Here is an 18,671-nt window from a genome sequence, read left to right on the forward strand (position 1 = left end):
AGACCAAAAATTGCTGTGCTACATTGCCGAGTTAATTAGTTTTGTCAAATGTGATGTTTGCTTTCTTTTATTAACTTTGTTGCGTGTTGAAATATTTTAGAGTCGAAAGTGCAAGGTAATTTCAGGACGTTTACTTTGCAATAACACGAAACAAATTTTATAGATTATATGGATCGTTGATTGTATCAATAGCAATGGTGTTAAATGAGGTCTATTGCCAACAAAAGAGACAATTCATGGTTATGTTATCAATATTGGTCATTTAAAATCAATTTTATTAATTTCCTAGCAAATATTTACTAAAAAATGTATGTGGTTATTGTAAGGATTTAAATATCACTTAAGTTTCCGCACACATTATAAAACTACTCTACTCAGAAATTTTGGACATTTTGAAGGATTTAAGAGCTCGTAAAGATCTGTAACGGAGAAGAAATTGACTGAGATTGTTACTTTAGAATAACAGAGAACTTTAGTTTCATGATTCGGGCTAATGCTTAAATTTTTATACCAATCAACTTTCAAATTTGTAGCTTTGGAGATAATGAAAATTGTTGGGGCAATGTACTTGCAATTATTTCTAACAAAAGCCTTATCTCCGGTTTTAAAAACTTTTCATACTCGAGTTTATAGTTAAATTTTTATGGTTACGTTTACATTCGCGATAAAGGAGATTGTTAAAAATGTATCAGCAAAGTCTTCGCATTTTACTCATTAGTTTAAGAGTTTCCAGACTCGAGATTATGAGAAAATGTTTATATTAATCTACTTTAAAACTTGCATTTTTAGAGATGATTCTGAAATGTCGTTACAAATTGCAATTATTTCATATTCTTGAAGAAACTTCTAACTTGGGACTGATAATTTAAAGACTTTAAATATAACTATCTGTATAATCTCGCGATTTAGAAGATATATCAAAAATACGACAAAATACTTTCATAGATGTCATGTTTCTGAAAATGCCTGATAGTTTAAAGATTTCCAACATCCGTACTTATTGCTAATATTTTAAAACTATCCATTTTTTAGTTTGCGAATTCAGATATAATTCAAAAATATTGCAACAATTTACTTGCCCATTTTATATTCCTAAAAAAGAGCTCAGAACTAATAGCAATGTTCTTGCAATTATTTCATATTCCGAAGAAAGTTTAACCTTGACCTGATAATTTAAAGTTTTTCATTATCTTACTTATCGTTCATTTTTTGTAATCATCTATTTAAATTCACGATTTAGGAGATAATTCAAAAATTTTACGGCAATGCAGAAAAAAAAACGTTGAATCTTAATACATTTTAATTTAATGCTCGGATCTTCACGTTCTAAGACTCTTTTTTTAATGGATCTAGGGGATAACATCAAACATGTTAATTAATCAATGCAGACGATATTTTAAGTTATGAAGTTAGACACAAAAACGAACTTTCTCTGAAAATAAATACCCTTTTTCGAATGGATTTGGATTTCTGACACCCCAACATCTAGAAGGTAGTCGTAATCTAGGAAAAATAGTTTTAATAATTTGGTCAGAAGTTCGGTCCAAAATTTTGATTAATGTTAATTTTACCCGTAATGTTAATTTTACCCGTAATGTTAATTTTACTTTTTACGTATTTCATCATATCTCGAAAACTTTTTTAAGCTAAATGGAAACTTTTTGCGTACACTTATAAAATTTGTTTATTCAAATATAATTCCATGCAAAAAAAAACAAGTAAATATTTAATATTTTATTTAATAATAGTCCAATTGCAAGGCATATAACTGTATGAGTTGTAAGGTACATAATTTTTACGTCATTTTAAGGTACATAACTTTACATAGCAAAATACAAAATTTGAACAAAATCGGTTGACCAGTTCTGGAGAAAAAGAATTTTAAATGCACGACTTCTTTAAAATTCGTTTTCTCAGGAAATATTCAACCGAATTATATTTTGCCATGTAAAATTACATACTTTAAAATGAAGTAAAAAATCGTATACCTTACGATTAAAAATTTTTCAACTGTTATTAAATAAAGTAATTAAAAATAATAAATATTTACTAAAATTTATTTTTTGAAGGGGATTCTCTTTAGATAAAAGAATTTTTTAATTTTAGGCAAATTTTTTTTAACTCGCTTAAAAAGTTAAAAATTATGGCGAATAAGCAAAAAGTTAAATTAAGGGGATGAAAACTTTGGACCGCTCTTCTGATTCAACTATGGGGACCATAATACCCCTATATTTCGGTGGTCAGAAATCCGAATCCGAATAAGTTAATTAAGAAAAAGTACGTTTTGGAGTGTGTCTGATTTCGTAACTTAAAATATCGTCTGCCCTGTTTAATTAGCATATTTGAAGTCACACTCTCAACCCACTAAGAATGAGTCCTAGAACGTAAAGATCTGATCATTAAAGAAATATTATTCATTGTGGTCTTTTTTTTTTTTGTTCTTCTTTTTGCTCATTGTATATTTGTACAGTCATATTCTTAAAAGGAGTTCTGACCCAGGCTTAAGAGTTTCTAGAGTCGGAATTATGGTGAAATTTTTATATCCGTCTGCTTTCAAACTTTCAATTTAGGAGATGATCTATAAAATAGTGTAGGCCACAATGTACTTGCAATTATTTCATATTTCTACCAAGATCTCTGACCAGGACAGATCGATAAAAAGGGTTTTCAGACTTGATTTCAAGTTGAATTTTTTTATATTATTCTCTTTTTTAACTTGCAACTTTGGTGATAATTATAAATTCAGCAACGAATTTTTCTTTTCTTTCATTAACTTAAAAATGCCTCTGACCCGGACTTAATCGCTTAAGAATTTCAAGACTATATTCAATGCATTTCCCCTTAAATATCAAATTAATTTAGCCGAATTATATAACATTTAAAATTAAATTATAAAAGTTAATTTAGCTTTAGTGTTTTAGAAATCTTAGTTAAAATGGCAAAAATAAACATTAATTTTGCTTTTGAAATAAAAATTACAGAATAACTTCAGTAATTATTTTAAAAACCCACCATGCAGAAGATAGGATTTTTTCGATCTAGGCCTACATTAGCAAATCCTGATAAATCCATCACAGCCCAGTGGGCAATAGGGTTAAGACTTTAACATATAATAAGTTACCAACTAACATAGATAAGTGTGATTCTTTTCAGAAACAAAGACAGACTTTATACGATGTGAGCACGCACTGATGAGATTAAAAAGCTTGGGTGGGAAGTTTACCCTCATCCTGCTTACTTCCTGGGTATCTCTCTATAGTAATATCATCCGTTTTAGGTCTTATATAGCTATTTTCGAAACAAAAGTTTCGATACTGACTTAGTGCCACGCTAGTCATTTTTTTGTCCTAGGAACAAGCTCTTTTTCAAACGCGGAATTTGAAAGCTTGTATCTAGTTGAATTAAAGCCAGAGGAGAGTGTTTTGTTGTATAAAATAAATTTGTAATATTTTTACACCTGAACATCAACAATTTCAAGATGTCAAAAAAGTCCTCCAATGTTTATTTCGATATTTAATATTTAGGTACTAAATTTTTTATTGGTATAAGTTTGTTCAGTGGCGTGCAGAGGTGTAATATTCAGTGATGTGCATCTAATGAAGCAATCTCTTTTACTAGATACCCTTCAAGAAAATTGCTAAGTACTGAAAAGATGCAAAAAGATTGAAAAAAATTTCATAAGATTTATAAAAATATAAACTCATTTTTTTTAATGATTTTATGTGACAAAAAGGAAATGTTATTCCACTGTAAAAGATTTTTTTTAATTGAAAAATGTGTAAATTTTAATGAACTTTAAAACTTATTTTTAATAAAATTATTTACCAGATCTTAATGTTCATCAGTTGAAAAATTTTAATTTAATAAAAAAAAATAATAGTTCTTTTAAGCAAGATGAGAGTTTTAGATTGATCGCCTACTTTGGTTAGATATTTGGGACCATTGCCAACCTCCCTTATCACGCCATTGATTTTATTTTTTAATTGTTTGCTTATAAATTTAAAAAAAATCATAGCTCAGCTAATTGGTAACTAATGAAAGCGGAAAGCGTGGCAAAATTTCAATTTGGACTTCTTTGTTTAGAAGACAATGAAACAGTGCTCATATTAACTCGATAATTAATTTGAATTCTCCATGCCATAATTCATGCAGGGCCAGTTCAAATATTACGTAAAAATATTTTTGGAAATTTCGTACTTCTCTTCTCCCCTTGACAGCAAAAATAAACAAATTACAAACCTCCTCCCACCTTTGAAAATTGTAAAACCCCTCTCCCCTGGTGTTTCTTTAATTTTGACTTTGATTCTAGTAATCTAATTTTAGGATTAGTCTTAATAAAGATGAAAAAAAAAATTGTATCAAAATTACATAAAATTTTCAGCATAATATATTTCAGCATAATTTTTTTTTGTAATTAACTCTAAAGATAATTTGTTTTCTAAGTTGAGTTCATATTTATTACTCAAATCTACAACACAGATAGGCAATTTTTTGTTATTTATAATTTATTAATACCATCTTTTATACTTAAATGGATACACACAAAGTTTAACTTGACAAAAATCTAAAATAAATAGATAATTAGTTTAGAATTAAGAATTTTTCTATTCTCAATTAGACATGAGCAGGAGCGTAAAATAATCCTGGAAAAAAAAATTTATGAATCTTTGGTTCTTAAAAACTTTTTTAAGAAAAGGTATGTTTTAATCAAACTGTTTTGTCACAAAATAAAAACACAGACTGAAATTTAACAATAAAAAACAATAAAGATGAAACCATGCGAGAAAATTTAACAAAGAGAGACATTGAATCAATTAATCAGATGACATTACTTAGAAAGAATGCAGTACTTCAAATATATTTCTATAAAAAAATATTTTTTCGATGGGAAAAAAAAAAGAAAAGAAAGAGGAAAGAGCCATCAAACCCTGCCGTGAAAAAAAGAAAAGAAAAAAAAAATATACGTGATCCTTAGGAAATGAGAGACATTTTCTGTTTTCTTTTTCTCAGAAATTAAACGGATGTTTCGGATTGGTGGACGTGATATCACGGATTGAAATGTCAGTGACATCACGGATTGAAATGTCAGTGACGTCATGGTGGAGCTAACTGTGATGTGATGGCTAAAACGAATGAAATGAACGAAGCGGACACCTGAAAAATCACGTGCGTTGTTGTTTCTTCAAAAGCCGTTAGGAACTAATCCTGTTCAAGTGAGTAAACTAAATAGAATTTTATGCTATGTTATTTTAATGAAAAATCTTTGATATACATGTGCGCGCCTCAAATTTGTTAGATGTTTCTTAATATTATATTGTGTATAAATTTTCTTTTATCAATTACAAATTTTTCTTGAAATTAAATTCATATCTTGATGTATACCATATTTTATTTACAAACGAAATTGGAGATTTGAAATGAATCGTGCCAAGTGTATGTGTAAAATTGTAACTTGTGGAATGTTTTCGTTCATCTAAAAAATATTCTTCCAATAAATTTAACGAACCAGGAGCTTTATCAAAGATAGAAAATAATTTACTGGTATAATTTATAAATTGCTCAAATTTCTAAGAAAATGTGTACCATATTTTATTTACTAACGAAATTGAAGATTTGAAATTAATCGTGCAGCCAGGTGTATGTGTATATTGAAGATTGTAACTTATGGAATTTTTTCGTTCATCTAAAAATATTCTTCCTATAAATTTAACGAACCAGGAACTTTTTCAAAGATAGAAAATAATTTACTGCTATATTTTATAAATTGTTCCAATTTCTAAAGGAAACTTCAACTTATAAATTGATAACAATAATATAAATATAATTATTAATATAATAGTCAATATATGATAATAATTAACTATAATAAAATTAACTATAATAAAATTAACTATTATAATTATGTAATAATTAGCTATAATAATAATATTATGTATAATAATAGTGTAATTATAAAGATAATTAGTAATTATAATATAATTTGATAAATATAAATTTGATGACAATGTGAGAATATACATTTTGTGAAATTATTAGGGTTCCTAATAACTAAATTTTTAATTTTATTATTTTTTTTCTATTGTGTAAAATTATGTGTTTAAATGATCGTACAAATTTTAAACTGTTGGAAAATCTCCAGTGACTAACGCAAAGTTGTCTAAGGCAGAAATTCAATCTAGTTTTAAAGGAAATCATATTTTTTAGTAAAATAATGGAAATCATTTTCATGTAAAATAACTATTCAGCCGACAGCGATTTTGTTTCAGGATTTCAAATAATCGAATTCTTTATTTATAATCGTATAACTTTTTTTTAAAACTATTTTGGGGATATTTCATGTTAAGTTCCTTATTCTTTTTGACTTAAGACAGCAACTGTCTTCAATAAACACAAATATTTTTTTAAAATATATTTTTGATCATATGGCAAATAGTTTTTACACTTTTCTACTCTTTTTTATTTATTATATTTTTATTTGTGTACTTATTTTTGTACATAAAATGTCCTTAAATTGTAAATGTTTTTTTTTTCTATTATCATGATTTTCTACATTTTAAAAATGTTTATAAATTCGATCGGAAAATCTGTTAAAATTCAAATAATATGAATCGGCTGTTGGAAATTATTATGTTCTCTAATTTTTATTATACTAGATTAACATTAGGAGGTTAGTTTTTAGAATTCATTTAAAAGAAAATCAGTAAAGGGTAAATCAGAGAAACGTCATTCAGACATTGTTAAATATTTTATACTTCTATGAATTCTTAACACTTTTTTTAAAAAGAAAGTAACCATTGAGTTTACTCTAACTAAATAAATTCCATCGTAAACGCTGAATCAATCATTCACCGCATTCTCAATTGCTTATGAATGACGCAATTGCTTACGTCACACGCAGTTAAAAAGGAATTACTCATGTACTTACTCAAAATGAGCTGAAACAAAGCTTTAATTGAGATTTCAAAAGAATCTTAAAATTCCTTCTCTTAACAGTGAGATGAACGTTGCCTCTTTTAGAAAACCAAATGAAGGCGTGCCTCAGTTTTGTAAAAAAAATAATTGAAATGCTAAGGACAGTTGTTATAGTTTAATTTCGCGTTTTTCTCAAGTATTTGTTTAAAGGTTGTTGATTTAGTTTAGTGTTCTAAATATAGACCATTATCAGCTATGGTACTTAATTTATTTGAATATTTCGCATTGTTCGTAGTATTTACCTTAAGGGTATAATTTCATGGCATCATTATTGGCGGTTTCGTTTTACAAAAATCATCTCATTACGTAATGACTCTACTAAATGGTTTGCTGTAATATAGGCAAAGAGCTTATAAAATTACACTGGAATTCCCAGAATTGAGTCACGAAACCGCGAAGTGAACAGGAAGCGTGCTGCATCTGTCTGGATTAAGTATCTGTCAGACTTCGAACAATTTTTTCGATGCGTGAGGCTATTTTTATTTATTTATTTATCAGTATCACGACAACACATGTACAAATTATTTAACCAATTGATGCCTGCCCACAAAAAGTAGTACAGTATGAAAAAAAGTGTACACCCGGAATTACTTTTAATTTAATGATCCGATTTTCTAAGACTCAATTTTAAGTTCGAGGATCGTAACGTTTTGCGAATTAATTTGTGCAGACGATATTTTAAGTTACGGAATCAAACACAAAAATATGAATGATTGTAAGTTTCTACCCCTTAATCTTAATGAACTTTTTTTTTCGTTTTGCCCGGTAATTTTTTAAACGAATCGAGAAGTTTTGCAGTCAATAGTAAGATTCGATTATCCAAAGATAATTTCATGTATTAAGTGATTTAAAATGTTACTATTTTATTTATTTAGTAATAGTCGAAAAAGTTTTGAATTGTAATGTATATATCGAAGATTTAAATTTTTTTAAATCATTATAAAGTAGGTAATTTAAAATGACGAAATACCGATCTTGAACGAAATCGGTCAATTAGTTTCTGAGTTAAATTTGATAGCTCTAAAACTGATGTTTGTACTAAATAAATGTTTCTTTTTGCTACCTGCCACGAAGCTTTAAAAAAGCTTTACTTCCACAGAACTACCCTCAATTTTTAAAAATAAATCCTAACAATGAAACACTTTCATGCTTTTGGGAGGATTCGCTTAATTTCTCGAAAATGTGGCAGATAATCGCTGGAGACACTACTAGCTTGAACTTGTGAAATAAACTTGAAAAATAAATTTATGAATTTTATACTTTAAATTCATGAATTTAATGCATTTAATATAGTTCCAAAGATTTTTAAGAATTTAACCTGGCGTTTAAACCTGACGTTGATTTTTACAACGCTGGATTAAACTTTTTTTTTTGTAAATGTTTGATGATATTCATCATTAATTGTTCGCTTCTTCAATTAAATTTCGTTGAAATCATAAAAAAGTTATAAATATTTAGCTATGAAAAGTTACCAATTTTAATCCGAAAAATAGTTTAGCATAACAATACTATAAAAAATGGCTGTATAAAGGGTTAGGAAAAATATTTTACGTCGCCGAAGACCAAATTTTTAAGATTGAGATTGATATTTTTGAGGACCGAAGTTCTGTGATTTATGAAACATTTATTGTCAAAAATGGGCTGATAGTTCTCACTAGCTAAAATATTGTCATTTTCTTTGGAAAAATTTTTTTTTTTGCAAACTAAAAATGTAAAAAAAAGTTACCTTTGTTAAATAATTATCAAATTATTTATAAATGCTTACAAAATAAAAAAAAAATAACAGTATTTCAAATTTTCCATTGCTACTTCGACATACGTTTTTTACTTAAATAGATTGTTCTGAGATGTACAGTGTGCAAAATAAAAAACGGACCATCTGAATAACTTTTAAAAAAATAATCGGATTTTCACGTTCTAGGACTCAATGGTTCAAGAGAGTGACTTCAAAAATGCTAAGTTATTAGTGGAAACGATATTTTAAATTACGATATCAGACACAAAAACGCACTTTATCTGAATAAACATACCTTTTTGTTCGTCGGATTCGGATTTCTGACTTCGAAAACAGTAAAGTTAACATTTATGGGTCTTAATATTTGACCGTTCTCCTGACCAAGCAATCGGGACCATATATACCATATTGCGGCTAACCCTGTACTTCGGGTGTTAGATATCCAATTATTCAAACAAATCAGTCGAAAAAAAGGTATCTTTGTTCAAATGAAGTACATTTTTGTGTCTGATTTCATAATTTAAAACGTAGTCTGCATTAATTAGTATATTTGAAGTCACCCCCTTGAACCATTAAGATTGAGTCCTAGAACGTGAAAATCCGATCAATTGTTCATAAGTTATTTAGGGTGGTCCGTTTTTTTTATTTAGCTCACTGTACATCGCAGTTTTGAGCTCTTTCTCTTTCTAAAAACTAAGATGAAAAAGTATAAGAAGTATTAAATATTACTTAATAACAATATTTTAACAAAAATGCTTCGTACTTTTTACTAAAACGGTAAAAATTGTTAAATAATTATTACAAACTAATTATTTAAGAAATTAATTCAAACTCAACATCCTCATGAATTGATGAAAAACAGACCCAATTTGTCAGTTAATTATCAAAAGATAAGAAAAAAAAACTATTCTGAATTACTTTTGGCGTAATAAATCTTTTTTCATTTATTTATAAAAACAAATTACATAATTAATAAGTTTTAAAAAATAGTTGTATTTAAAAAAAATATGAAATTAAGTATAATCGAATCACGTAGTATCAAATAATTCACGGACATCAAATAATAATTTCTATCATTCTTCTTTTATTATTTCTTTAGATAAAACCTTCAATATCAGTGAAATCAGGATTTTAAAAACTTAGCAACTTTAAAATTTATTACGGTATCCAAATACTCGATTTAACTCAAATCGATGATTTGAAGAAAAAAAAATCACGTGATTTAAATCAATCAATTCCACTCTTGACAGTAAGCTCATATTTATATTTTAATCATTTTGGCTCTTTTATTTCTTCTTAAATTGCTCTTTTTCGTTGTTGAAATTTTCAGTCATCCGTTTTATTAATCATCAGTCTTGTTCTACGCATTCCAATGATTTTACTCTGTAGATTTATAAAAAAACAAACTTAAGCCTACTTATCATGCTTCACGAAGCATAGGACTTAAAGAAGAGGCGTGGGAAAAAGGGTTAGAATTAAGGAATCGGCAAGGTTATGGTTATAACTAGAGCCCGGATTTTGATGACCTAAAGAATCCCAATTAATGTCCTTAAAAAGTGCAAAAAATGCCCTTATGAACTGCAAAAAATACTCTTAAAAGTGCAAAAAATGCCCTTAAAATGCGAAAATTGCCTCATGACATGACTTAAATAGAAGTAAAAATATTGAACTAAAACAATGTTTTACTCTTCAAAATTATCTTCAAAAAATATAAAGCAATGCAATACTTGTTCTACGTTCATTAAAGTTCGACAAATATGTTTTATATCCAAAAATAACAAAAAAAAGGAAAATATATTGCCTCCAAAACATTTTCATTTTGTATAGAAACTTAAATGAATATAACAACTTCCATCTNTATTTAATTACAACTTGATTCTGATTTTGTACGAATGCATTTCTGAATCACCCGTCCCCAAGGGGTTAAATGAATATAACAACTTCCATCTCATAATATTACTAAATATCAGAATTACAGTGGATTATCAAATTTTTTTTTAATAGTATTTTGAAATGTAATGTGTCTCTTGTCTGAAAGCAAATTTTTTTACCAGGAGAAGCTTCTTTCAACGTCTACTGATGTTATTGGTGCGTACTTGAAAAGGACGGTCACACTTACTGACAATTCTTCTTCAATTTGAAAAGATGTTGCTTCGCCTGTTAATATCATAGAAATTTTCTTCATTGTTTGGAAGCCAGTGTAATAATAAAAAATTATAAAAAATAATGAAAATTAGAAAAATTTAACAAACAATTTAAAAAATGCTTTCAAATGCAAAATACGCCCCAAAATTTTAAAGAAAATGCCGCATAAATCTCAAAAAATGCTCAAAAGGACAAAGAATGTCCAAAAATGCGAAAAAATGCAAATGTCATCAAAATCCGGGCCTTAGTTATAACTAAATACAATTGCTATTTGTAGCTATTTATTGAATGATTGAGATTATATTACAGATACAGGTTGTCGATCTTATTTTTGCTCTGAATAATTGGAATTTAATATTTCCACACATATATCTCAGAAAGTTGATGCTATATATTGTTCTGATATATAGCCCAATTTTAAACTAGCAACGACTTGATTTTAATCGTTGCTGTAGTTGGTTCCAATTATAATACAAGCTTTTATTTATTTTTTATTTTAAAAAAATGTTATATAGGAGGACTGGAAAATCGCGGACGGGGCAGAAAAATTCGAGAATAATTCTATGAATTGGTATTATTGGACATAATAAAAAATAATTGGAATGTTTTCAGATTTTTTATTATTATTTGTTGCCTCTCTCAGAACAGGGTGCGTAGCGTTTTTAAAAAAGTGCTTAAAGGTGCTTATTTTGGATTTTCGTTTTTTAAAAGCCCTTAAAGGTACTTTTTTCCTTGGGTGTTTTTAAAAAGTGCTTAATTTTCCCTTTCCCAAAATTAGATTTTTCCGTTACCATGTTGATTTTCTCTTCGAATTATGCAGAAAGACACTGTTCACATTGTTCTATTCAACATTTTCACAATTAATTCAACCCCAATCTATTTCAGCACATCGTCAGTNAAAAGAAAAAAGGAAAATAGAGAATGACTATTAAAATATTTAATAAGCATATTTATTTATAGCGTGACATTTTCTATGAATCTAATTATAGCATCGTTTTTTTTTTAAATTCATTTTTAACATGTTTTCTTTCTATGGAAAATTATGAACTTAAATCTTTTAAGGAGGCAATTGAATGCAGGATACAGGCTGCGTAGCGTTTTAAAAAAGTGCTTGAAGGTGCTTATTTTGGATTTTCGTTTTTTAAAAGCCCTTAAAGGTACTTTTTTCCTTGGGTGTTTTTAAAAAGTGCTTAATTTTCCCTTTCCCAAAATTAGATTTTTCCTTTACCATGTTAATTTTCTCTTCGAATTATGCAGAAAGACAGTTCACATTGTTCTATTCAACATTTTCACAATTAATTCAACCCCAATCTTTTTCCGTGTATCTATCGTCAGTCCGTAGCGAACGCCATTCGTTTTACATGATTCAAAAATTTTGACATGGTAGTTAAAACGGGATAAAACCGTCAATTGTCGAAAACTTTCCAATCCTACCTAATTGTCATTTTTTTACAGTGCTTAAAAATATTATTTGAGTGCTTGAAAAGTGCCTAAATGGTGCTTATTTTTTGTTGAATAATTCTGCCACGCACCCTGCAGAAGCTTTTCATTTTAATAACCGATAACAATCGCTAATCTATATCAATGCGCTAATTTTAAAATTGGAATTTATTAACGATACTATAAATTAGGGAGTAATATCGATATGCTTCGATAGTATTAGTTGTATATCAATGTCTTTCTTACGTTACTTTTCAACTCTCTTCCAATAGTATGTCACTATTTACAAATTTGCAAGAAAAATTTGGAAATACCTTCAATGAAGTAATGAAAATGTTGAAAACGTTGGATTGTTTACGACAACGGTTCCCCCGATGATGTTCCTCGGAACCCTAAGGTTTCTTGGAACGGTCACAGGGGTACCAAGACTTGTGTCTTTTTTTATCAGTTGTAATTTTTGAAATCTGTAACTAAATTTATATCTCATTAATTACCCATTGTTTATTTCATTTTTTCAAGATTTTTATTAAATTGTTTAATTAAAATGCTTGTAAGGAAGTAAAAACAAAATTTAAAAAAATTCTAATAATATATTGAATGAATAATGAAAACGGAAATTCCATTAGTATCTTGTTTAGAATAAAAATAACCAAATTCAGCAATCAAGAAATATGTCTAATAAGAATTCTCAGTGTTTATTTCTGTCTTTTTTCGTTTTTATTTCAATGCAAACCAAGTTATAGATCTTGTATGTCCATTTTGTACTTATACTGATATCAAATTCGAAGACTATATGCTCCAGACTTGCTAATCTAGCTGTCTGATATGATAAAACGATATGACGAAGGAATTTCGTATTTTTTCATTCATTAAATATTTTTATTTATTTATTATGAGTCGAGGTTCAGCCAAAAATTGATCGATCATTTAGGGCTCCATAGCCCACCCCCACCCAAAAAAAATTTAAATTGAAACCATTGGTTTAAAATAAAATAAAATTATTCTTATAATCTGTATTTCCCAGCATTTTTTCTGCCCTATAAGAAAAAAGAGCCTTTGTTTAAAATTTATCGAACTTAGAAATTCCATTTAGTTGGGATAAAACATTCCAAATCACTTAAAAAGAGAGTTTTGTATGTGCCAACGCATCTCATGCATTCTACATTCCTTGCACTTGTTGACATCTGAAGTTAAGAGGGAAGTTTTATGGCTCTCGGGAAAAAAAGATAAGAAACGAAGAATACAACATCCTTGTTTTTTTTTCTTGTGCATGACATATTCAATGGTTCCTTGTCTGATGATGAAGTGCTGATCATTGAATTCCCTTCCAGACTCTAACCAATTAGAAAAGTGTGACGTTAAAAATAAACAATTGCGACTAGTTTTCTTTATTTGGTTCAATCGTTACAGTGTCAAAGAGTTTTTTTTTAAGTCGGCCCATAGTGAAAGAAAAACGATTATTTAATTTTTACATATTCTAACAGTTTACAGTAGTGATCTCTAATCTCCGGGTTGCCCAAGAAAAATTAAGTTATTTATATTTTTTTTTACCGTGTATTTCTCTCGGGGCTTGTACGACTTTCCATGGACGAGAAGTTAAATCAGGAGCTGAGAAGCGTCACCTAAAACAGCACCAATACCGCTCCTGTAATTGTATTTTTTTTCATGTTTAAGAACAATTATATTAAAATTATTAAATCAAAACATTTTAAAATATAAACAATTAACGTTTCTCCCCAGCGGGCTGCGGTAAAACGTTGACCGGTTGATTCCAATAAAAAAGTTAGGAAGCACTTGTATACAGTTTCTAGAAACACGAATTGGATAGAAGTACAAGTACCTAAATAAAGTATTTGAATAGTAAATAAATTGGCATATTCAGAAAAAAAAACTCATGTCACAAAAGAATTACTTACTTGCAATTTAAAGACATTTCTAAGAAGAAAAAAAGCGAAAGAATTCGGGTAATATGCATCAAAATTACGGCAAAAGGGGCAAACGTAGTAGTAGATATCATGATTCGCAGTTATCCTTTTTTTTACTTTTATTTCTCATGGCAAGTTTAACAGACAACTGTAGTAATAAATATAAAGAATTATATATGGAACAAACATAGAGGGAAAAAAATAAGAGTACTAGAAAAGCAGTTGTAGCCAAAGTGTATGAATAGTCTTAATTTTTCTGATAAAAAGTATTTTATTCTGATTTTTGTGTATTCAAACTATCAAATTTTCTGTGAATACAAATGAGAAGTTTAAAATAATCGAACTTGGTCCAGTCTTTTTTATACATTTAATAATGCTAGTAAAAACCCATAATTAAAACCTGAGCACCGTCTACTAATTATAAAAATGGTTCAAGAATATAGCCCGCAGAATTTATTGTTTCAAACTTTTTGGAAATTGTGTTGTTCATTTAAAAAGAAACCCAATTAATAATTTTACATCATCAAATTTTCATGGAGATGAAATAAAGGGTCGTACACTTATGTATATAATTTTCAGCAAATGTAGTAGCAAATCTTGTATGATGGAGTTATGTTGTTTCACAGTTCATGATTCGTCTCATCTGTTTTGAAAACGGTCGAATGCCAGTCATAATCAAGTCAAAAATGTAAATGGATAATTAAAAGATCTTCTACTAAATTATTTTTGTACAAAAATGTTAAGCCGAATAAAAATTATTTGATTTTAGGAATTCTTGAACTCGTTTACAAATTTTCACTGAATATTGGTATAAAGGAATATTAATCATTTGATACTTGTTATTTTTTAATGCAACCGCGCTATAAAAATTTCTAAATATTTATCTCAAACTGTTATGAATTTTCCAGTGCCCTATTAATAAGTCTTACTGATAGCAGTTAAAAACTGTTTTAAGGAAAGTAATAATGAAATTAAATATAATACATATTATTATTCTTTTGCGATAAAATTTGCTTTTATTATATTATACCTAGGTAGAGCAAATTATACTTTTTTAGTTATTGTTCGCCATTTTTTAAAGTAGTCTGATTCTTTCTTTGGCTCATTATGAGACCTGAAATAGTAAATTAATCAAATTAACTGTGCAGTGAAGTTTTTAAATTTACCAAATTTAGTATCAAACCACAAGATGAAAGAACTAATTTTCTTGTAATTTTACCATAAAGTATTACCAAAGAGCTGTGATAAAAAAAAATTACGCACTTCTTGTCTTCCCTTTTAGTCAGATAATGCAGCAAATTTTACCATATTACGGTAGTTTTGACTATTCATTTTCTTAAGGTAGTTTATCTTTCTAAAATATCAGGTCAAAATCTTCCATATTACGATTTCAGAATTTTTTTTATGTCGAACGGCGTGATTGTTCTAACAAATTTAAAAAAAGGGGAGTTGTTTGGGAAGGGATTTTTGTGAAGCATTATTAAATTTTTGAAATAGGCCTAAAGGTAAGATAATCCCACCCACCTTAGCTTGCCAAACGTTGTGGTTACGTCACGGCTATTAGAGTTGATTTGCTTTTCGTAAACGACCTTCAACTGTCTATTCATTATCTGACACAGCAGCCATAACATGACTATCAAAATGAAAATCAAACGGATGTTTTTTCTTGTTTAAATTATCGTCTTAGAATATTTTATATTATTCCATAAGACATTGTTTGGTTTTTACCCTTTTCCTTCGTTTTTTCTTTTCAAAAAATCGTTCAGGGTAGAGGTGAGCTCTTTTGAGATATATATTTATTTATTTCTAAATGCAGAGCTGCTAACTTTTTTACTCTTATCAGGAGAATTTTTTCGTGTGATAGCAAAATTATTGACTTAGTATTTAATTCTTTATTCAACAAATTCGATTTAAAATGATTTTGACCTCTACGCTTTATAGATAATTTAAATTTATTTATAAAAGCTAGTAACTTGTAATGTTTTGAGTTGTGGCGAAATTTATAATAAATCAGCTAATTTTTAACATTAACATTAGCTAACATTTAATTTCATTATTTAATCTCATTATTAATTTAAATTCATTCTTAATATTAAAAAAATTTGCCTTGCCTTCTTAATTGCATTGCTTGTAAATACCTCATTTCACTTTGGGAAATTTTAAGAGAAAAAAAGCTCTGTACCTTTTGATAAGGTATTAAAGGAAACATTTTAAATAACATAGATGTAGAAGTTATTAATATTTTAAGGAAAACAATATTTATACTCGTTTGAGCTATACTTTTAAAAGAGATGATGTCACACATTTTATTTAAAGCGATAGGCTAGTATAAAATTTAGTTTTGTATTTATTTCTTGAGAATTTGAATTACTTCGTAAATTTTCAAATTTGGTTTTATTACATATTTTTTGGAGCAGCATAGTCGCATCCCTATGTTAGCTTTTTAACTCTATATTTAATTTAATATTAAAATTCCAAAAATATTTGGATAAGTAGAACTTTTTTTCTTAAAATTTAAAAGGATTTAAATTCTTGATTTTCTTAATATTGTGTAAAATAAGCTTTAATTTTTAAAGTTGGATTGGTTCAGAACGTGGATCACTGGTTATAAACTTATAATGGGTTTTATTTAAGAATTTTATAAATATATTTGTCCCAATATTCTAAAACTATTTCACTAACTAATAATAATTTCCTTTTTTTTACAGGTTGAAAAAATAACACAGGTGCTATTTCAATATTATTGTTTATCTTCAGCAATGCTACAAAAGTCATTCAGCGAGGGCATATTTTTAGAGAGAGGAGTACCTCAATCTTCCACCAGTTACAAAAGTACCTGCCATTTAAACAATGAAAGATCATACTGCACGGCAGTATACTTCGTGCCAAAGCTAATTCCAAAAAGATCGTATTTAACACTCAATGGTGCACCAAAAGATATAGACTCATTTGCAGCAAAGGCCACGGCCACTTACAACAGGGCTTGTTCGTTATCCAACGGCAGCATCAAATCTTACGAGAGCTCTGTATCGATGGAACAAGAAGAATTCGAGCAAACTAAAAGCAAAGATGTCCTAGATGGTCTAGAATGCCAGCATAATGTCGAACTGGTACCCGGCTTAGTAATGAAAGATTTTTCTGAAACTGTTAATGTTTTCTCGAAAACCAGCGATAAGTCATACAGATCGAGTTATGCCTATGATGAGAGTTATGTGAAGAGGAATTACATCGTTGGCTTAGAAGTCCAGAAAGTTCGCGAATTCACTTTTACTGGAACTGATGAAAACTCTACGTTTACCTCTTCAATGAGTATAACACCGGAAAAACTTACCAATGAAGACGTAAAACTGAATGGCGAATGTGATGATCTATTGTAGTAATTATTACGACCTTTATATTTAGATGCCTCCAAAGAATCTACTACGCTTTATATATTTTTTTAAATTTTATGTGTATAATAAATATTGATATAAATTTTTCTATAATTGTGTTTAGGTAGAAACATATATCGTGCACTTAATATCCTATTTTGTGTATATGAAATGCACTATTCTAATCGAATAACAATTTGTATAATAATGTTCTGGTGTTATATGCATCTTCAATGCGCATAGCACCGGAACATTATATTATATGCGCATAGCCCCGGAAAAACTTACCAATGAAGACGTAACAAAGCATCATCACAAAGCTAACTAGCGATTGTGAAGATTTATTTTAATAATTGCAAATGACCTTTATATTTATGAGCTTTCCGAAGAATCTATTACTACGCTTTATATATTTAGTTTTTAAATTTTATGTATAATAAATATTGATATAAACTTTTCTGTAATTGTCTTTAAGTGGAAATATACATCGCGCTCTTCATTTATTATTTTGTGTTTATGAAATGCATTTTTCTAATTGAAATTTTTTTTCTGTTTTGAACGTATTGTACGTACGTAAGATATTATATTCTTTAAGATTCTAATTCACTATAGTTTTCAGAAGATCAACACTTTCTAGTTGAACCTCCATCTCTATAATAATATCCAAAGAATATTTGCCTATTTTGCAATGTTTGTGGATATCTAAAAATACAGATTTTAATAAATATGAAAATTACATCTGTCTGTCATCGATTAGGTCTATATTCTATTTTAGTCACCAAACCGTGTGCTGCATTCAATATAAACATTTCAAGACCTAAGATTTTCTATCCATCCAAGTAATCACTTGGATTTAACTTGCTATTTTTTAAACATATACATCTCGGAAGAAAAGTTTTTTGTAACATTTTAGAATTACATGTTTGTAGAAAATATTTATTTAATAAATTTTAAGTTCTGCTTTTCAAAAAAAAATTTATATGTTTAATTGTATCTATTATATATACTGAGAATAAAAGTAAAATAAAAAACTACAAGAATATGGTAAAATTAACACTGTTTCTGGCTGTATGGGAATACCAA

General features: G+C 28.2%; 1 protein-coding gene across 1 annotated transcript; it reads left to right on the forward strand.

Annotated features, from left to right (window-relative positions):
• Window positions 1–5,070: 5,070 nt before the first annotated feature.
• On the forward strand, window positions 5,071–18,045 carry LOC107443896 (uncharacterized). Its single transcript, XM_016057906.3, has 2 exons — window positions 5,071–5,213; window positions 16,926–18,045. Exon 2 carries the CDS (start codon window positions 16,977–16,979, stop codon window positions 17,592–17,594), a length of 618 nt encoding a protein of 205 aa, XP_015913392.2. The 5' UTR covers window positions 5,071–5,213; window positions 16,926–16,976; the 3' UTR covers window positions 17,595–18,045.
• The last annotated feature ends 626 nt before the right edge of the window (window positions 18,046–18,671 follow it).

Source organism: Parasteatoda tepidariorum, chromosome 5 (assembly GCF_043381705.1).
Source record: "Parasteatoda tepidariorum isolate YZ-2023 chromosome 5, CAS_Ptep_4.0, whole genome shotgun sequence".
Lineage (NCBI taxonomy): Eukaryota > Metazoa > Arthropoda > Arachnida > Araneae > Theridiidae > Parasteatoda > Parasteatoda tepidariorum.